Source organism: Diadema antillarum, unplaced genomic scaffold, assembly GCF_040938485.1.
Source record: "Diadema antillarum isolate AM-2024a unplaced genomic scaffold, OU_Dant_1.0 seq00000766_RagTag, whole genome shotgun sequence".
NCBI lineage: Eukaryota > Metazoa > Echinodermata > Echinoidea > Diadematoida > Diadematidae > Diadema > Diadema antillarum.
In genome coordinates this window covers 432305-455147 of record NW_027271656.1, presented here as the reverse complement: position 1 = coordinate 455147, position 22843 = coordinate 432305, and the positions used below count along the sequence as shown (strand labels likewise).

At 39.3% G+C, this 22843-nt stretch overlaps 1 protein-coding gene across 1 annotated transcript; it reads left to right on the top strand.

The window, feature by feature from the left end:
- The first annotated feature begins 218 nt into the window (after positions 1 to 218).
- On the top strand, positions 219 to 17110 carry LOC139738719 (uncharacterized). The gene is made up of 8 exons (XM_071649355.1): positions 219 to 426; positions 1821 to 1945; positions 2761 to 2960; positions 3759 to 5060; positions 5635 to 5840; positions 6415 to 6471; positions 12369 to 12456; positions 13456 to 17110. The coding sequence occupies exons 1-8, from the start codon at positions 307 to 309 to the stop codon at positions 16188 to 16190; spliced, it is 4833 nt and encodes a 1610-aa protein (XP_071505456.1). The 5' UTR covers positions 219 to 306; the 3' UTR covers positions 16191 to 17110.
- Positions 17111 to 22843: the final 5733 nt, after the last annotated feature.

Genomic DNA, 22843 nt, shown 5'->3' with positions numbered 1-22843 from the left:
CCGCCGGACATGAGTTCTGTTTCAGTCCTCTCAATTCACAAAATACAAGTCAAAATGAATATAAATGTATCACTAAATATTGTAGAGAATTATTGTACTACATGGAGGCCTAAGTAAATATTATTGTCGTCAGCCTCTTCGAAAGTGATGAATGCTATGCATGGCCAAAAGCGGGCGCACTTGTACATACATATTATGAATACACCCCACATCGCGAACGACTTAGCGCGATCTTGGGGCCACGCCAAAGCCAAAGAAAAGCATTTTCATCTGAATCTGTTTGGCCTATACCTCCATTAGTCCAACATGTCGGCAACCGCGAATGGAGTTGATCCTGCGCTAGTTACCAGGATTGTAGACAGAGTTAAATCCCAAGGAATTTTCGATCAATTTCGTCGTGATTGCCTTGGCGATGTGGACACAAAGGTAAGCGCAGCTCAGCCGTGGGCTGTGTATCGTGTATGAGATGGAACCTGGGACTGGGTCCATCACTGACACTGCTGGTCCATAGACCATCATCTTATTCTTATCCCAGGCTGTAGCAAGTGGGCCCGTACAGAGAATGAATTTATTATAAGGTACTAATAATGATCTGACTCATGATCAGGTTGGAGGCATTTTAGGAATAACCGAAAACCCCTTTTGTACTAGTACGATCACGACTACGTAGTAAATTTCCGAGGCCGAGGCATAAATATGTGCGAGGCCGGCCGCAAACATAAACACCCACACGGTAGTGAGTATGTGGGAATACGTTAAAATGTTCCCCACCACGCATTGCACAATGACCGCACTGCCACAAGCCACTGGCGGCTCTGCACTTTTTTAATACTAGACAATGCTGATGTGATCCTGCCAGACTTGGACATTTTGGGTGCAGTGTGCTGGTGTGGTGTGAGAGCCTCTTGACTCTTGATGCAATAATCCCTTGTCGCAGCTCTTGAGTCTTACTCACATAATACTCTTACTCAAAGATTTACTTGGCCTGGTTCGATGATTAGAGTTCTATGCCGCTCTCGTGCAGTTAGGCAGAAAAATCTGTCTTGTTAATGTTACTAACGTTAGAAGTCTAAAGTAGACATAATACTACAATACTAGATTCTAGTAAAAAGTAAAATGTTAGTGTCTGTTTCAATGTTTGGAGGAGTTTTAATAATAGTAGTAGGCCCAGATCTAATGCAAACAGGACCAGCTCATCATGGCATTAATAATTAATTCGACCACAACACCGTCCAAAAGTCGACCGCCTGCTACATGTGGAAACCAATTAACTAATAATCTAAAATGCCCATTTCTACACCTTTTGTAGGTCAATAGCCTGAGGGCTGAGGGACATTGTTTTGCTCAGGGATTGGATTTCAACCTTGTACCTGGGCGTGGGCCCCCTTTCATGAGATGTTTGGATAGCAACTCTTGCTGGAGTGATAACTTTCCATAACAACAGCCACTCAGGAAGCTGGATTCTTGTCCATACCATGACAATTGCCATTCCAGCAAGAGTTGCCATCCAATTAGTATCATATCAACTTTTAATCAAATGGGGCCCATGCATGCTGATAACAAAATTCCAGAAGAAAGAAGAAGCTAAAAAATGTAATGCTAGATTTGTGAACAGGTCAAGTATTGAATGGCAAATGTATGCTTATCAATGAAAAACAAATATTGCCAAGTTTTCATTAATGTCATTTCATTATTGAGTCAAAGTAGCATTACTATTCTAGGCCTGTTAAATGTTGTGTCAATTGCATTACTAACATACCATTTTTCAAATCTGTCAGTTCTAAATAAACTTGATAGTGTCATTTTTTCTGTCTTTGCAGCCAGCATATCAGAACCTGCGATCAAGGGTGGAAGGTTATGTTTCCACTTTCCTAGCAAAATTCACATGGACTCCTGACATGAACAAAAACCATCTGAGGAACAGCCTGAGACGACAAATCACTGAGTGAGTGGAATGGATACACTGTTTAATGTGTGTAATTGCCTGTGATTTAAAACTGCATGTGTACATTTTGTATCTTCCCCAGTGAGGTAAGGCAGCGCTTCACACTGGCACTGGTCCGACAGTCCCTGACCAGTAAAAGTCGCTGTCGGACCAGTAACTTTTTTGGGAATTGACCACTGGTAAAAGATGGAAAATTAGGTACCTACTGATCTAACAGACAGGTCGGACTAGAAGAAAAAATGGGTGAGTGTGCAGTCCTGGGTAAGGTATACCATCATGTTTTGCAGTGGGGTCATCCGCAAATAAAATGAAATACCTTGACCCTGCCCCCCCCCCAAAAAAAAAAAACAACAACAACAACAACAAAACATATATATATATATATACAAATTTTGTATATATATATATAAATAGATAAATAAATAAAATAAGATATTGCACCCCATGTGTGCACTTGTGCGATATCACAAGTGAAGTGCACACATTCACGCAAGACCCTGGCTGCCAGATTGGGCTGTGAAAACTTCAGGCTCGAGATGTTCTCAATGGTGCTATATTGGCTGACCTTTTAACGTTTGATAAAACATTGAATGAGCTGTGATCCAAAGATATAAATTTTCAACCAGTATATTTAGTACAGTGTTGAGGCAAACGCATGTTTGACTTACATCTGAGGTTTAATTATCAGTATGTACCTTTTTTTTATCACACTTAGAATCTCACACAGCTTTTTAGGATTTCACTCACAGCTTTAAATAGCATGTTACCATTTCACACTAAAAACTCCTTGAAATAATGTGCTGATTAAATTTCAGATCAGAGATGCTCGCTTCGGGAGTCGAGAGAATCATTGAACAAGTTGTGGATGCCCAGGTACAACACATATTTCTCCCCCGCATAGAGGCAGTCGTCAAAGAGTACCTCCACAGTGACAACAAATCTTCTACCAGTGGTGATCCCAAAGTTGCGGAGACTTTCAAAGCAGTGGATGGCAGCTCTGTCACCCCTCAGCCAGGTGAGCACTTTGGGATTACCGTTAGGATAGGGATTATGTGAGCTGAAAACATGACAACACAGTACCAGAGGTAGATAAGACTACACCTTTAACTCCTGTAAACATTTGAATTTTTGTGGTACATTAATTTTCGCTTATTTTGCGCTAATTTTGGCTAGTGCGAATTCTAAAGCCCGCGAAAATATCTGTAATGTTGAAGCAGCACTATTTTAATGATAGTGCAGCTGAATGTGGGTTTTTAAGACATCTTGTTTTGTACATTTGGAAAGTGAAAACAGACAACAACAAAAAAACCTCTGCCAAGAAATTTACACTGCTAAATAGACATATTAACCATAACAAGAAATTGTCACACCAGTTTTGTATTAAACAAAATGTTGCATATTTTGTAACTTGAAGATTACTCTCAAATAGAATGATGTTATTTACACAAGGGTATGAATGATGTCAACTGTAATGTTGAAGTACAATTTATGTCAGTGAGAAAAAGGATAGAATAGCAAGACTGCCGTCATCAACTGCCATGCATAAATCTGTCATGTCGAGTAATATTCTGCACTGTCAAAGAAGATTTGTATCAGCAAGTCATCAAGTCAACCTCAAATCATCATGACTTGGTTGAGTGAAAACTGTATTAACTTTTTTTTTTCCCACAGGGATCTGAGTTTGAATCTGATTTTTCCATATAATGTCCATATAAGTTGTAAAGTGCCCTGATGGTACAATGTTGGGTTAATAGATTTGACATACAAGACATGTATTGTAGAGTATGTTTGCTATCTGTGGTTGTTTCTATAGGAAGCAGTGGCCAAAGTTCAAGTCCAGTAGTTCCTGGTGTGAAGGGATCCCCAGCTGATAGCCCCCACATCGCATGGGGCACATCGCCTCTTCAGACCCCAGTTTCCCAGCCAAAACCACCCCCACTTCCCGGTGAAATTCTTGATCATCCTCTCCCTCCACCTCTGCCCGAGACGAGTTCTATTCAGGAGCAGCCCAAGCCACCTCCTCTTCCCAAAGCAAAGGAAGCTTCTCCCCCTCCACTTCCACCAAGCATCGTCCCGGAAAGGAGGCGAACCTCTTCAGTGTCATCAACCCCAAGTCTGGATTCAGTGTCCTCCGGCCCACTGAGCATTAACAGCGATGATGGCCAACTCTCAGAGAAACCAAAAGCAAGTGAGGAAAAGGCACAACCTGTCACAACTACACCTCCAGCAAAAGCAACGCCAGCAAAGGCACCCCCGCTAAAGAAGAGAATCAGTATTGTGAAGAAGGTGGTGGTTAGGAAAGCTGATGGCACCAAGGTTGTCAGGGTAATTAGGATGGACCCAACCAAAGCTACAGCCAAGAAGCTACTTATGAAGGCCGCAGCTAGAGCATCAGGAGAGCAAGGAAGCACGCCCAGAGGGAAAACTTCCTCTCCGTCAAATGTACCAGTCGCTAGTGTGGATGAAAGCAGTAAGGATTCTGTGGGAGAACAGAATCCAGAAAAGGAATCGATTTCCCCCGCTGATGAGATTCCAAGTCCGGAATACACTCCCACACTTGGCAAGAGGAAGCATTCTTCAAGCACAGGGAGCCTCAAAGGCATCCTTTTAGACAGAGCAGGTCATCAGACACCAACTGCCAGTGAGGTTGACTCCCCACCCCCAAGCAAGTCAGCACTCAAGGAGTCGGGAATTTTCTCCAGAGACGAGACGCTGTCGACGCAGATGTCGTCAGACAGTGAGAAAACTCCGTGGGAGGAGGACCTGTTATCCAAGCATCTTGAAGATGTGTCCTCACCAGGCTCGGCACTGGACGATGAAGACAAGACAAAAGACGCTGATAAGGATGACGAAAACAAGAAGAAAGATGCTGATAAGGATGATGAAAACAAGACAAAAGACGTTGATAAGGATGATGACAGCAGAGACTTCTTCCCTGAAGACATCCCTGACCACATGTCTGACTCAGACAGCCACGTGTCGGACGTGACCGTCAGTTCCGTCCACACCAGTGATCTGTCATCATTTGATGACAAGATTAGCTCCTCATCGAGTTCATCTGCCAGCAGTGACGAAAGTGGTGGAGAGGATACTGATGATTACAGTGCGAAAAAAGGTAAGCACTTTGAGCTTTGTTTCATTGTTTATCAGGGAGAATGAAACATGGAGAAGAGTTGTGAAATTCATATTCTCTTTTTCCATGGTAAGCATTGTTTTTGATGCACTGGGTATTATTTAGACATCCAGACTGTTAGTGACATTGCAAAAGTTTGTAGGCAAGGAAGGGGTATAGATGAAGCTGATTACAAATTCAGTAGAAAATTCATGGTAAACCAGAGGTATCAACAGTGGTAGATTTTGGCATTAACATCACAAGCTACTTCCATTGTAATTACTCAGATTGCTATTAGGCTGATTTTAATGATTAATTCATGAATTCATGTGTTTGTTTAGCCAGACTGTATGTGCATCCGTAGATATATGGAAGTATGTCTATGGATATTTGTACGTGGATATTTGTATATATCTCACATTTTTATTCAGTTATTGTCAGTGGTTTATGGTGGGGGGGGGGGGGAGGCTGCTCTGAGTTCATGTGTGATGTGAAAAGTAATTGCTCGTGTGATATATCGAAACCCTGCTGACTGTGAAAACTGAGTTTTGTGCTGCTTGACTTGTTCATCCAGCAGCAGCTAAGCCAGAGGCTGAGACCAAAGACAGTGTGCCAAAGTCCATCACTATGCTGCTGGCATCGAAGACGAACCCCGAGCGCAGCGTCTCCCCTGCCTCATCGGGCGGGAAATCCTCACCTCGCCCTGGAGAAGCGAGATGGAAGAGGCAGTACATGAGTGACAGCGAAGACGAAGCCACCAAGGCAGAGAGAAGGAAAAAAGCCGTAAGAAGCAATCAGTTTCCTTTGGACAAATTATGCTCATTCATGTTCCATTCTTGGCTGCCTTCATGTCACATACCTTTGTAGTGTTCTTTGTGCCTATGTAGAATCGATCCTATCCCAGCAGGTCAGATTTTAATTCTTCTTTTTTTTTTCAGTAGAAAGTAGTGCTATTTGTCCCTTACGTATTAAAGACCAAAACAGCAGTGAAGGTCCCTGTCATTTGAGCAAGTGTCTCATAGAAAAGTAATGATAGATGTATGCACGATTGGGGATTAGAGCATGGTTATTTTTACTTTAACTCCCATTGGTCATTATGGTTTGAGATTCTGTCTCTGGTTTCACAGCTTGCTCATCATAATTTTTTTGGTCATAGGTTTAAGTGCTCTCATATGTTTGCATATCTCATCACATATATACATCCTACACGGGTGCGATAACTGGGATCATGTGGGGGGAAAAATGACATTTTTAGATCCTCCAAGTAAGAGCAGTGAGCTGGAATAGGGAGGGAGTTTATTCGGGTGAATCCTCAAGTCACAACATCTATTGTTTATACTCTTGTGTCGTGAAACAGGAAACCAAAGCATGGATTGCTCAGCACCACAGTTCACATGGAGCCAAAGCCCAGAAGGTGCTCACTAACGCCTTCTCCTAAATACGTGTGACATGAAATTGCAGTTTGTATTAATCAACCTCAGCAACCCTAAAGGTTGGGATGAGTCTTTTTTAAAATTTTCTCTCTTTTCTTCTCCTTTTTCCCATTCAATTCACCCACTTTGTCAGTCATCAAAAAATTTCTTTAACAGCAGGGAATATATTTTCAAGATTGGTGTGAATCAGGCATTATATACTCTGTTGTCACATACATCTGCATCAACAATTTGCTCTTCCAGCACTCTTTCCTATGGGACACATCTCAAATGGAGACCAATTTTCAGCATTTCGCTTTTACTTGGCATTCAGCTCTGTGATGTATTCATTTCAATACAGTTCCCTTGCATTTTTTTCTCTATTTTTGGTGGAAATATTGTCAAAGAACCGTTTTTCGTCAAGTGTCGTCATCGTTGTTCTGTCATGGCAGCTTTCAAAAATAGTTGCAACATCAATTAGTTTGCAAGGTGCCTGAAATTATTTTGAGGGCTTCTCCCCCCTGCCTAGATTCAAATATCTGTACTGTCATAGAATGCTTCTATACCAAAAGGAAAGAGATATTACGAAGGTGATGGGTTTTCCCCTATCCAAGCCTAATCGTCAATAGATGTTCAACTACTCACAAACAGGACTTGGGAAGATGCAGAACAGATAAAGTTAAAGGGGAATGATACCCAAATATACATGTGGATTGAGTCAATGCAGCAATATCAGTAGAACATGTTTGTGAAGTTTGAGGAAAATTGGAATATCCTTCAAACATCCATGCGTTTTTTAAGTTTAGGTGCAGCCCTCACTGTGACAGGACACTTCTACACTGATGTCACATGTGGACGATGATATAATGAAAATATAATGAGAATTCCACAAAGTTTCATTTTATATTAAAAGTACATATTTCCTTGACTTGTTACTGTCATATGTTAATTGTATTATTGTCCCACTGTTTTCTGAAAGAGGAGAGCCAAGTGCTGCATAAATGCTAGAAAAGCATAAAATATTATTAATTTCTTTAAAATATATTTTCTCCATATTGTCCAAACAAAATGTCTGAAAATGTAGTCTTCTCAGCCAGCAATAATAGTACTCAGTCTTTCAAAATGTATACATTTTCATTTGATTGTCCAGTTTACCTCAAACTTCAGTGTTCCACTGATATTACTTAATTCCCTCAATCCACATATTTGGGTTTGATTTTCCCTTTCAGCAAGGAAACGAAGTATTGATGCTCATGAAGGAGTGTAATGATATACACTTTCCTTTCTTTAAGTATCAGAAACATCTTCTAAAAGTTGACACAATGGTGCACCTTAGATTAATACCTTGAAAGCGTGTCTCATAATAGTGAGGCAAATGAGATATCACCCCCCCCCCCAAAAAAAAAAAAAAAAACCTCTTGACACAATGACATTTTGCCATGATGTATGCTTGCTGATTCGCAACTTTAAGTTTTCCGTGTGACTGGATGCACATTTTACTTTTGTAAAGAAATGTCTGCTTGGTAGTTATATTTTTTGTTATTTCTATGTCTTAAAGTGGAACCCCAAATTTGTAAATTGACCTCCTCAAATAGAGTAAATCAAACAAAGATAACATGGCACAGCAAAGTTAGATTCAATGGCCCGAATTCACGAAGGAGGTATAAATGAAACTGTGGTTTAAACCATGGGCAATTTGTATGGAGCGCCAAGTGTCACATGGCCTATTTGGTTACGAAATCAGTCATTTCGTAATGAAATAGGCTGCTGAATTATTGACCCAAAGATGGATTTTGCAAAAGTTTTTTATACAATTAACCATTTGGAGAGCCATCTAAAGCACTGACATTGTCTTGTCTAATTCTGAATAGTTGGATTATGATCATTATCTTTGATATAAAGCTCTAAACTTCCATCACATTATAAAGTTCTAATGAAACTTGTACTGACCCGTGTATTTGATTTTACTCCATTTATTATAGTCAACTTAAACATGAAGTGGCTTTTCACGTTAAGTTATGTGCTCAAAATACAAATCTCATCCATAGATAAGCATTGTCTCAGCTGGATAAAGCACTGTGGCATTTCTAGTGAAAGACATTTCTTCATTCTCTACATCACCAGTTGCTTTCATGTGCATGTGCAACAAAATTCAGTTAAAATACCACAAGAATCAAATTAAAGTCATTCTTAATGGAACATTACCATATACGGTAGATTCAATTTTTGTCACACTAGCTCTGTTCTTTTGCAAACGTCAATGCTGTTAAAGTAGTATTCCACACAATTTCATGTTTTATCATCAGCTACTGAACGGCTAGACTAACCTTTAGAATTTGCTTTGATAAACTGTAAAACAAATTGTGATGTGCACAACGATGTACTTCACTTTATAAAAAACCCCTACATATTTCATTGAATAAGTGGGAATTATAGATAAGAAGATTTTTTTTTCTTAATTTGTGCCTTAATGGGTTCTTTTGCACTTACTTTTTTTGTTTGTTTGCATTTTTAATGAAGTAAACGTTTTTGGCCTCTGCAGAGATATAAAAATTGTTGCACCCAAGAAGAATAAGTGAAACCGTTAATGGTGGTCAAACTTGTAGCCATCCTGTTTAATTTTGCTCTATATATTACTGCCAACTTGAGCATGGTTTAGATTTGCCATTTGCTGCACAGTGCAGGAAAGGTGGCGATGGAAAAAAATGTTTTTGTTTGTTTGTTTTTTTTTTTTTGCAGTGTCACTCACTGTGTGTGTTTATGCATGATTATATATATATATATATTATTATTATTATTATTCCACTCTAACAGCTTCACTGTTTGTTTGTTTGTTTTTATCCTTCACTCAGTCATTGTGTTTTGCTTATCGTTTACATTTCCATGGCTTTTCTTTTCTTTTTCATTACTGGGTATATTTCTGTTCACTTTGATATCCTGGCGTAGATGATTTCTTTGATATTCCTTTGAATATCGTACATACTCGTCCCCACATTTTGACGAATTGCTGTGTATTTTAACATTGATAGCAATTTTGAGTGAAATTACTAGCTGAGTGAAGAGCAAGCGTGACATGCACATGCAGCTGTGTTGTCTACTGGGGGTGTGTGAGGATTGAGTTTTTGATAGTAATAAGTACTGTCTTAGCCTACTGTACCTAGATTCTTTAGAACTTAAACGTATGTTTGTTTTATGGCATTTAATGGCATTTGAGGAAATGATTGCTTTTGTATAGTGCTATCCAATCATGTCATACCTTCGAAAACGGGGAAATAAGACAGGTTTTGTCTTTTTATTGTTGTCTATGTCATTTTTGCATACAACTAAATGCATAATTTTTTTTTTTTTAATCCACTCTCTCTCAAGCCACTCACAGTGTAAATTTCTAATGATCCTTTGTGAATGATACTTTGTTTTAAGCAACATTTGATAATTCACTTTTAAGTTTAAAGTACAAAAATCATAACAATACAATGCTGTAGGACAGGCTGCTACAGCGTGTTAAGGCGATACCCTTTCATACTTGGCTTTGGCTTTGTAATTGAGATTTGAAACCATTGTTGTATATTTGTAGTGCAAATTACCCTTGACTGTGTAAATCATAATCAAACATGGCCAAAGGGAGGTCTTTAGGTTACACAATGATAGAAAAAACTTTCTTTTAACAGTATAAAAGGTTATCTTGAGAGAAGAAGATATTAGGTTTTCAGCAAATACTCAGACACTACATGTGATGTCTTCAACTACAATTTGTACATGGTAAAACATCACAAATTTGTACCAATAAAACAATATATTCTTTTTTCTGTTCAGGGAACAAAGTTTTATCCATCGGCTAAATAATGCCTCAAAAATTAAAAGAAAATCAACGTCAAGGAGCAATGCACATTTGTACTGGTCATCAGTGGTGCTATTTTAAGCTGGTATTTGACATACTGTTCTGATGTCAACAGTTACTTGCACACAGGAGAAAAAAAAAAAGATGTAAAGAGCCTTACAAATGTGGACTTCATGTTTGAAATGTGGCTCCAACATCTTTGTTTCTTGTTTGTCACTTTATGGTCAATGTCTGGTTAAGTTATCAAAATAGATGCACTACTGTCATTTTCAGCAAACAACAGGAACAAACTATATTATATGTATATATTTTTTTTTTAAAGTTACCTAAAGCAAAATAGTGTCATAGAGTAACTTAAAAATGTAGATGTCATGACAGGTATTTTATGATGACTAATATGATCATATGTCACTAACATCTTAAAGATGCGAGAGTGATGCATATTTTTCTGTTTTTGTTGTATTTTCCTGGGCAACACAAATTTTCTCTAAGCAAAATCATAAAAATCAGAGTTATTTATCCTCACTCTGCATTTGACTGTAGGAAGGTGACGTCTCTTCGTTTATCTGTGTGTGTGTGTTTTGTTTTTGTTTTTTTTTTTGGGGGGGGGTGGGGTGGGGTTATTAGTCTTCTTAAGCCTTTTGAAGGGATACATAGACAAATCAATAATTCAAGTGGTAGAAGTAATTTTTTTGGGGGCAAAGTTTTGTGGCTGTCTCAGAATTGGATCATTCCGGCCTGAAATGAGCTCATGCGACAAAATATATAACTGTCATTTCATTTTGCGTATATTGCATTTACTCAAAAAATAGTGAAGTAATCTTATGGCAACTGTTGGATGTATAAAGCATTCACAAGATATAAAAAGGCAATATTTAGGAAATGCTGTTGCTGCGATGTAACATATATTTTAGTTACTTAGTGCCATCTTGGGACAAAATATGAAAAAGCTTGCAAGCACAGAGAAAGACAAACGTTGTGCTATTGCCGCGCATGTCTATTTTATTCCATGTTCCACATATCTGTTTTCGCCTTGCATTCCAGTCATGATTTCATAAATGCACAGTTGAACTTTGAACTCTGTCTATCAAATATCCCATAACAATTATCAAGGTCGAAGGAACAATGCAGAGATTGAGTTTCCTGTGTACGGAGGCAAAATAAGTATGAGTTGTGATATTAAGTGTAGCTGAACAATTACTGTATGCAGAAATGAACACTGAGGACCAAGTTCTACATTTCCTAGTGACATAAAATGTAGCTGGACTTTTTCAAGCAATACTGAGGATAGTATCTTCAGCAAAATGTTATATTTTTTCTGCCATTAATTCCCTCTATTTTCTTTCAAATGATGTCAATAAGGTAGCAAAATATAAAACATACATGTAGCTTTTTTGCATGTTTTACATTGCTAGTTGTGATTATGTAATACATAGCCATTGATATAAAAGCATTAAAGGACAAGTCCACCTTCATATACATAAGGATTGAGAGAATGCAGCAATATCAGTAGAACACATCAGTGAAAGTTTGAGGAAAATTGGACAATCCGTTCAAAAGTTATGAATATTTTAAGTATCTGCGCAGTCACTGCTGGAAGAGAAGACTACTACAGTGTATGATGTCACATGCGTACAACTATATAAGGAAAATAAAAAGAGAATTTCACAAAACTTTACTTTTTGAATAAAGTGCACATGTCTTTCATTTGCTACTGATATATGTTGAGGGTAATATTATTCCCCCTGCCTTTTGAAAGAGAGAAGTCAAGTGTTCTTTTGTTATGCGAGAAAAATGGAAATATGTTGAATTTTCTTTATTCTTCCTTTATATCGTTGTACTCATGTGACATCACAAGCTATAGTAGTCTTTCCATCCAGCCTTGACTGAGCAGAAACTTCAAAAATTCATAACTTTTGAACGGATTGTCCGATTTTGCTCAAACTCTCACTGATGTGTTCTACTAATATAGCTGCATTCACTCAACCCACATGTCTATGAAGGTGAACTTGTCCTTTAAATGTTCTATTCTTTTCTCATTTTCTTGTCTCGATGTCTCAGGCTGAGGCCAAAGAGGAGAGAGCACGGCGTCGGCAGCAGATGAAAGAAGAAAGAGACAAGGAACATGGAGAGAGCCCCACAGAACAAGGTCAACATTTTAATAGTCATTTGGTAGTCAAGACACTTTGCTCCATGTATTTTAAGAGGATTGATATTCTTATATTGTCAATGTATTCAACCAATGGTCCTTAACCAAAAATTAGATCTGAAAACACTCAGAAGTGGAGAGTTTCAAATAGTACTTCGTCCATAAATGAAAAAAACCCAAACATTAACAGCATAGTGTGGCTTGCTTTCAGCTCAAATCAAACGAGAAGTGACATATAGGCAGTTATTGAAGTTGGCAGTTGCTGATACATGCAGTTTGTTTGATGCCTTTGCACACTTTTCGTGTATAAATCAAGAATTTAATCACACTCTGAATGTTGCTTCTTGATATTAAATACAGAAAATTGTGAATACTACAGTAGCACTCCTGATGATATATACAGTGCAGCAATTTGTAAATTTTGCCCCATCAAATCTGTCCTGCTTTACAAAGTGCTTCGCTTGTGTTTATCATGCAAATTTTCCTGTGTGGGATATGAAAGAATCACTGCTTCAGGAATGTGAATGAAGCTCTCTCTTAATGCCATTACACTGAGGCTACCGTAGGCTTTATGATCTTTGCTTGTCTTGTCCTCTGTCCATTTGTCTGTTGACATGGATAACCATTTAGATGTGGTTAGCTGATTGCAGCTTCTTTTGTTAGGTCAAAGGTATAAATTTGTCATAATGGAAGGTCATATGGGGTATAAACAATTGAATAGCTGGGGTTAACATTTTGTTTGTCATTTCAGTTTTCTTTGTAATAGATCTCAGTTTGGCTATTTTGTCCTAGCCTAGACATTTTGCCATGGTAAATATGATGAAATTGGAAGAAACTGTAAAAACTTGGGATTTTGCTAAGAATATTAAATGTATTTGCTAGGAGTTGAATTCAAGATTTTGAATACTTTTGTTGAAACATTTTGTTTATGTTATTCAAGTCAGTTATCCTTCTACAAATTGTGTATGAAAACTTATACATGTTCTTTTGTTTCTCCAGAAAAACGAAGGCAGAAGCAAGGAAAGCTTGAGGAAGAGGCTGGCGACAACAGACTCTCAAAGGAAAAACTCAAGGAGCAGAAGCTGCAGGAGAAGAGGCGCGAAGCCAAGCGACAGCGCAGCCTCCTCTCGCAGAGTGACGCCAGTGATGCCCAGCAGGTGCCCGAGGTGTCTCCCACAGATGGGGAGTTACAGAGCAAGGTGCCAGTCCCCTTGCCGCCGATCTTCAGGCAGGGGATCTTCTGCATTGAGAGGAGGAAGGCACTGGTGCCCTTCCATTACCTGCTTTCGTTCAACCTGACCCAGAAGCAGATGCTGAAGAAGAGCCAGGTGAGAGCCAAGCTGCTCCTCTCACGATCCAAGGAGGAGAAAGATGGCAAGAAGACGTACTGCAGGTTTTCGTTCCAGATTGCGACAGGTAAGGGGAAGAAAACGCCGCGCTGGAGGGAGGAATCCTCCAGGAGGAAACAACGGTTGCAGGACGAGGAGGAGGAGGAGCTACTGACGACAGTCCCAGTTGCCACAGCTATGACCGATGACAGCATGGCCAGCAAAGCTGAACAGAGCACAAGCCCTATCCCCTCTGAACATGCAAAGTCTTCATCTGTTGCTGACATGGAGACAGGCATATTGCAGGAAGATGCTGAAAATCTTTTAGGAAAAGCCATAGGGACTGATGTTGGTGAATCATCAAAGTTGCAAGAAGAAGCTATCACAGATTTCCCTGATACTAATGAAGGTGCGAAGATTGACTCCCCGGCTGAAGCTGACACGGGACCTGTGGAGGAGAAACCACCCTGTGAGGAAAAGAAAGAGATTCTGGTAGAATCATTGAGTTCGCCAATATCTGATACTGGTGTGGATGATGATTCAAAGACAGTAGGAGAAGGGATTGAGAACTCAGTGGCAGAAGAAACTCCTAGTTCTGAGGGCAGTGCTGCCATAGTGGAAAAAGGACCGAATGTTGAAGAAACTGTGCCTAAGGATAGTGCGTCTGATATTGCTCAGCATCAAATGACAGATGTCTCAGAAGCTAAGGAGTCTTCACCCACTTCTCCTCCTAGTGTCTGTAAAGTTGAGCCCAAAGATGATGCGTCCGACACTGACCCACACCAAACAACCAATGTCCCAGAGGCTAAGGAGCTCTCACCTGCTTCTCCTTCAAGTGTGCTTACAGAGCAAACTGCTGAACTTGCTACAAAGCCTATGGATGCAAACACATTGAAAGAGACTGGAGAATGTGAGGCTCTTGAATCTGGAGATATGAAACAATCTATGGAAAAAGAAGTTGAAGAGGAGCAGAGTGAGGGTAGCAAAACAATTTTGCCAAAGGATGAGACAGGAGCAGAGCTTGGGGAACACAATGAGACAGAAACTCAAAGTTTGACCACAGCAGAGGAGAGGACAGGGATTGCATCTGTTGTGGAATTAGAGAGGGAAGAGATATCAAGTGATGAGTGTGAATTTGAGGAGTCTGACAAGACAAATCTAGAGAGCCATTCAGCAGCCAGCAGGAAGCCCCTACCCCTGTCATCTATTTTCCAGCAAACAGAAGCCATTTCATCTGATGAAGAACTTGTTGATATCACTACACCCAGCCAGAGCTCAAAGAAGTCCAGGGACCAGAGAGAAGAAGCTCCTTCAGAAGGGGAAGTAGAAGAAGATGTTTTACCCTTGCATGAAGAATCAATTACAAAGGTGACAGAGGATATTTCTGGAGATGAACTGTCTGATGACCCAGCCATGGCCAACCCTCCTACCCCTACGATGGATGAGCCCACCGAGTTTGAAGGACTCAAGGATGAGAGGAGTGATGGACAGCAAGCTATTCCCATTGTCCTTGTCCACAGTCCAAAGGGAGGTGGTCGTGGCTCCATCAGAGGAGTGATCCATGGAAGTTCTTCCCAATCCCCTAGTGATGCCGATGGACAAAGGAGGAGGGAAGGCACTCCAAAACGTGGGGAAGGAGAGGAGACCAGCAGACTAACAAGGAAGAATGAAGAAATTGAAGAAGGGGAGTTAGATGCAGACATGGAGGAGGGTGAAGTGCCTGATGAGAAAGACAGAAAATCCCTGAGTCAGTCAGGTTACAGGGAGTTGGGGAATCAGGAAGCGGAAGAAGAGGAAGGAGACTATGGGAAAAAGTCCCGCAGGAGAGCATATTCCCCTCACCTATCAAAAGAAGACGAGTACTTCCACTATGGTCGAATGAAGCGTTCACGCCACCAGTCCCCATCACCAACCCAGTCCGTGCCATCGTCAGATCCAGACTTGGAGCAAGCAAAACCTGCCACCAGGAAGCGCACGAGGTCTGGCGGCGCTCTGCACAAGGATATGCAAGGAGCTGGCCCCAGCAAGGAACCAGAGGGTAGCCGTGTGCCATCCGCCCTGATGGAGCGTAGATCATCCCGCTTCTCCCGCAGAGTGTCCCCGCCCCGCAGGTACTCCCCCAGTGAGTCGAGAGTGCCGCCCAAGGTGAAAAGCCACCGACAAAGCCCGCCTCCCGCTGCTCCACCTTCGTCTGCGAGACATGAGACCACACCACCCCCACAGCCTCAGCAACATCGTCATTTCACGCGGAGGATGAGTGGCAGGGACGAAGAGAGGAGATCACACCGGTATGAGGACATGTATTATTACGACAGTAAGCGATCTCGCACGAATCCCAGTCCTGCATCTGCTACAGGCAAGCACACGAAAAGGACTTCAACCGAAGAAAGGAAAAGGAAAAGATAAGATATGTACAATGTACATGTCTTCAAACACCCCTCAAAAAGATTAAAACAGAAAACAACCGTAAGTTATTTTTGTGATCAAAGAGTTAGCATGATTATGTGTCAATGTCAATTGGATTTATTTTCAGATGCGAATTTGCAGAATGTAATTGTTGAATTCTGCACATTTATTTTGGAATTATGCCCTCATTGCAAATTAATGATTGGAGAGCAATGTGTAATGGTAAACTGTCTAGGAAATGCAAGTTCTCGTGTATGATCCAGGATATTTTTAGTTGATGAATGTGGCACTATCTTCTATAATGGTCCATCTTTATACTTCCAAATGAAGTTCCATGAGTCCTTTAATTTTTTTTTTTTGCTTCTTTTCTGCAGTTTTTGTATGTGGTAACAGCATTTGGAGTTTGATCTTAACTCCAGTGGTAGCATCTCTCTTTATGTGAAGAACAGTTTGGTACTCAACAGTTAGGAAATATACTTGCCCCAAAAGACATTACTAAACATATGAGTTGTCATTATTTCCATCATGTGTGCAACCGTTTCTGCCAAATACAGTATATGCATTTAATCGATTGGATGTGATACAAGTGTAATCTGCAACGAATTTTTTTTATTTTTTTTTTTTGGTACTTCCCGAGGAGGTAAAAAGAATAAATGAAAAGCCATTTATGAAGCATAGAATGCCCAGGTTGCTCTTGTATCTGAATGTGGAATATGTGTGGCACAAGCTTTTAGTACATTTGCAAGGCTAACATTTTAGGTATATTTCTCCAAAGCTTTACAAAGATCCATTTCCCATTACCATGGATACCATACTTACATTTTTGATAGATATCTGGTCACATTTCTTCACTTCTACATATATCTAAAAGGATAGAGAAGACAAGTGTGCAAAGATATGTAAACCAAAGAATGCATTTAAAATCAATCAAAAAAACAAACAACTCTTTTACTACATCATGGTACCCTGCACTGCAAAGTTATGTTGCAGATAGATATCTTGTGATATATCAGTATATGTTATACTTTAACCATGAAATGCCCTGTTCATCTGTAGCTCACATCTACTTGGGTGCTGCATTCATTAAAGGCACAGTGCCAGGCATGTGTATTCATGCAATGAACATTTTACACAGTCATTGGCTGTACCTACTGATCGTGGTGGATTGTATTGAATGCATGGCTTGATTTTATGGTCGAGGTAATCCTAACATCTCAGTGTGGCTGACTTGTCTGTATGTCGTTTGCTAGAGTCAACCACTGTTATTCATCCTTGGTGTCGTCAAATGTATGTGGCCGAAAACTCTTTGCACACATTGAAGGTTGAATTATTGCTCTAGATGTTATTTAGTTTTGCGTATTCTCACCATGATGGAATGTGCCTTTGAACCATTGACAGGCAAAATGTAATGTGACAAGGCCATATTGCTTCTCAGATTGTACTAAAATTCCTTTTCCAACACTTGTGTTTTCATTGAGTTGGTATGAAACAAATATGTACAGTAATTCTTCACATCAGTTGGCATACACAGAACCAGAGAAAGTGTGTTGACTTAAAGCGAACAAAGTCGATGATATGCAACTGTCTGCAACTAGTCATTTACACAGAGGTAAAGACCAATGTCTTTTAGGTCACGTATACATGTGATAGCAGGATGTTATGAAATTGACTGCTGATCAATAAACCCTTGGAATTCCTTTTTCTTTGAACTTTATACCCTATACTTTATATTTCAAGATGGAGGCCCTCTGAAATAAAGTGAAGGGCAATGTTAGCTGTGAGACCACTAAGTAAAGCATGTACATGGATTTACAGGCCTATATTGTTGGCTGAGAACCAGGACTTTATCCTTTTTTTTTATTGGGGGGAGGGTGGTATTAGCTTATTAGTATCATGTTGTAGAGCTAGATCTCCTCTACATTGCGTTGTCAATTTGGAATTAATCTATTTCCAGTAAAATGTTCAGTATTGGAAACGTGTGGGTGCTATTCTACCTTACATTTGGAACAATGCTTATAATCGACCCACTTTACTTTTTGTTTCATAAAAATTGATGGATTCGTTTGTATTCACGCTCAAATCTTCGAATGTGATAACGCCCGTCTGGACCTCAGCTGACAATATGTGTGTTCAGCTATGTGAACATCCTTTTATAATACTGTGATCAAAACACTTCAGGCACAATATCTCTCTCCTGGTCGTAAATTGCTCCTCATAAAACCATGGCTGTCACTGTAGCAGGTATTTAGGGGCATATAGAATGAAAGAGATAGGGAGAGTTTTTCTCCAGTCTTACAAGCAGTCAGTAACAGCCAACAAGACGGTACATGTCAAGGAGCATGACGAACACACCTACACCTGCACTAGACACTATCTCGAACTCACAAACTGACCAAAAAAAAACGCTACAATCACATGCCAAGCATTCTTGTCCTGTTTTATGTTTTTATTCATAAAGTAAATAAATATTTGTTGACCTATACTAGGTAATTGATGTACGATATCCTTAGTCAGGACCATTAAATCATGTCAACTTATGCGATTTTTTACTTTAAAGATGTTGACCTGTGTAAAAAGGTTTGTGTAAAATAACTAAGTTTGAAAAGACGGCACTTCTTCATTGTATTGACTGCAGCAGTTCGTTGACTTACACAAGATCAGCTTATGCAAGGTTTTACTGTATTGGTCATAAGAGAATTCATTGCATGGATATTTGTTGAAACAGGGTGGATTGCATCAAAATTGTTTAGAAAGCTTGCAGCATCAGAAAACAAACTTTATTGCTGAGTTTACTCTCAAGAGTATATGTAAAAACTACAGAACAAGAAAGGAAATGAGGAGTATTAAGTTACATTTTAGGTTGAGTTTTCTGTTCCTATCGATATATAGGACCTATGGCTGAAGTACAGTGTATTTTTAGGAATTGTTCAGGTGATGCCTAGTGCTGATAATGATCCAAGGGAACATACTCAGTAATGTTATGGAACTTTACCGAAGTTGTCAAATGTATTACTGAATACATAGTATTATGCATGCCAATTACAAAATTGAAACAGGTTAATGTATATATATGGAATGCTGTGTGGGACCAAAACAGCAACAACAACAACAAACAAACATCACAGCATGTTAAACAAGGCCCCCCCCCAAAAAAAAAAAAAAAAATAATGATAATAAAATGAATTGATAAACAATACAGAATACAATATGCAGATATTAAGTGAAAACGATATATTTTTGAAGGAAGGGCTGAGATGAGAAACCAAGAGGGAGATGGGAAAAGAAAGAAAAGCAGAGGGAGTTGTGAAATGCGGTACAGTGCACTCCCGTTATAACGAAATGCTCGAGACCGGAAGTTTTCTTTCGTTACGACGAAATTTCGTTATAACCGAACAAATACAATATATAACGAAAACAAGGAAGCCACTAACATATTATATTCTGTTTGTTGAATACTCATCATACATTGGAAAGCTTTTTGAACAATAAAACAAAACAGTTATTCAATTTCAGATTATTGTAATACAATAACGCAAGTTCCCCTTGGAAACTGCATTACACACGGAGCGAACACAAAGTGATGTGACGCGTTCGCCCATGCAGAGACGCTATATATAAATGCTTGTTCCGCTACATATTTTCGGAAGCCATCCGCATTTCGTTATAACGAAGCACATTTCTTTCGTTTTTCTTTGTCAGTGGTGCTCGGAAAAGACTTCGTTATAACAAAAATTTCACTATAACCGTGTTCGTTATAACCAAATTTTGTACCATAGACTTTAATGGCGATAATTTTGGGACCAGAAGTTTTACTTCGTTATAACCGTGTTCGTTGTAACGGGAGTGCACTGTATAGGATTTCCAGAGAACAGTGCAAGTTGGGCATTATTGAAATGCTACACAATTGGCTACAGCAGTACATAATAACTGTCTTTGTGGTTACAAAATTCACATATTGAGCATTAAAAGTCATACATCAGTGATCAACATATAATGCAAGGAGGTGTTTTTTTAAAGTCTCTGCTAATCATTGAATCATATAATAACATCTAATTTCCCTTCATGTTCAGTTTCAATGACTCATGTTTGCATCCATTATTACTATTAACATCTTTGCCCTTACATGGTAAACTGTAATTTTCTTGATGTACACTTTGTATAAAAAGATTGACTGTGTTTGAGACCAGTTCATTCAAAATAATGCTGTACATGCATTAATTGTCTATTTGAAATTTCTGTGAACTTTCCTGTGATGTACCAAGATTACATAATGCACGAAAGATCAAATGATCAACATGGTAGGCTGTGGTTTGAATGTCATGAAGTTGAAGTAGGGATGTATGTACTCGACTGCCATGTTTTAATGCCAGATGGAAATTTGCTGGAATACAGTACATTTCTGCAAAAGAAGATGTTAATCTTATTAATTGAAATAGATGCCAGAGTTTGACAGCTTACAAATGTATGTATATGTGGTGCTATGAGTTTGGGTGATATCATGGCAATTTTTGTGGCTGATAGACCAGCTTAATTTGAGTTAAAAGGCCTGTTTTTGTATGCAATGAAAGCTTTTTTGAGTGTCATACTGTGAGTTCTGATATCCTTTAAAAGAATAAACCATTCATCATGTACACCTACTGATATCTGTTTTGTTGGTATGTACAGTGTATGATCATTAGTTAATGGCCATAAACAGTCGTTTATGGAAAATACTGGAAAATACTATAATTGCTTTGCAAACTTAAAGGAAAAATCATATTTCATTTCGGTTCATGTACACTGTTCTGTTATTCAGGCAAAGATTTCTGTGAGAGCTGTGTATGTACACATTGACTGTAGTCATGTATTCAATGTTCTTGGACATGAGGGCAGGGAATGATTACCACACATACAAACACAAACACTCACACACACACACACACACACACACACACACACACACACACACACACACACACACACACACACTCGAACATTGTGAGTAAAGTTGGCTGCTCTCTACTCTCCCATATCTTTCTCTTTCTTTCACTTGTGAAGGTTTTGATAGGGAGAGTTATAGATTGAAGAAGAGACAGCACACACCTGACAATTCCAAAGAAATTAAAACATACTCATTTTGATAGCCATGCACATACAGGGTCTTTGACAGTTCTGATATTATGATTAATCTGCTTCAGTACATACTGTAAATATGTGTGAGTGCTTGTGGGTGTGTTTGTGTGTGTATAGAGTAATTAATTATAGTCCACATGTTGATACAATATATGATTAATCAGCTTCAGTACATACTGTAAATATGTTTGTGTGTGTGTGTATGTGTGTGTGTGTGTGTGTGTGTGTGTGTAGAGTAATTTGTAGTCCGTGTGTTGATACAATGAGTATACACGTATATACCTATACTGTATAAACATTTAAAAAAACTCAAGAAATGTATCATTCTGTCAATACCAATCAGTATATTTGAAGAACACAAATTTTCAGACTCCTACCCTTGAAACCAGTGAATCAAAATCACTTGAAAAAAAGGCCAGGGATCCTGCAGTTTTGTGTGTTCCTCAAAGAAACTGTTGGTATGGAATATCAACCACATTGTACATTTCTTGAGTTCTGTTTTTTTTTTAATATGTACATATATAATTATATATGTGTGTATGCATGTGTAATAGATAGCGATAGGGAGAGATATAACGTATTCTAGAGTGAAGACATTGCATTTATTTCCATTATTTCATGTGATTGCAGATGATGTCACTGTTATGTCCAAACTGTCAACTTTCTCACATTTTTCAATATCCAATTTTTATTGTAAAAAAAAAATGTTTAGGTTTTCAGTCTTAACAATGTCCTTCCGTAAACAAAATGACCTTCCTTAGTAATTGTTACTTCAGTCACAAGACAGACGCTCGTATGACATGATGTTGAGAGAGAATAGTGGTTACAGTCATTTTTACATTTATAAGTGCAGTGTGAACTGTTTAAAAAAAAAGAAAAAAAGTATTGCTTCAAAGTTGAATGGAAAGTCCGGAACATTCACATCCCCGAGACAGACGTCAGTCAAGATTTCAGAAAAAAAAAAAAAAAAAATGTTATGACAATCACTGCGAACGTAGCTGGTGGTGGTGTGTAGCGCGACCAGACGCTGTCGGTACAGCGACTGGAGCAAAGAGCTGTACGCTCTTTGGACTGGAGTGGGAGTGTACGTGTACCAGTGTGTGTCACGCACGCACTATGTACAGTGTGTGTACTGTAGATTGTTCAGCCAAATCCTTGCTTCAGCAGCCCTCGGCTAGCTCCAAATGTACCGTACTAACGGCAGTACAGTACTCTACCGTATTCGGATTCAATGTGAAATTTTGTCTGACTTGTGCTGATCGGGAAACGTAACGCTTTTCTGCTGCTCAACAAGCCGTACACCTCATACGGGAAGGAACAGAAAGTCACCGCATTTCTACAATCTTAACTGTGATTTATTAATCTAACGGGGGAAAAAAACCCGAACAACTGCGCCATGGACATGGTGGTAAGTCGTTTTAGGTGGTAGCATAGCGCGAACGGCGCTGCGACTTTTCCTCTGCAAAGCTCTACGGGGTTGGTCGGACCATAACCAGCAGGCCGACTGGGTGGGCCGGGTCGGTACCACAGTCAGTACGCAG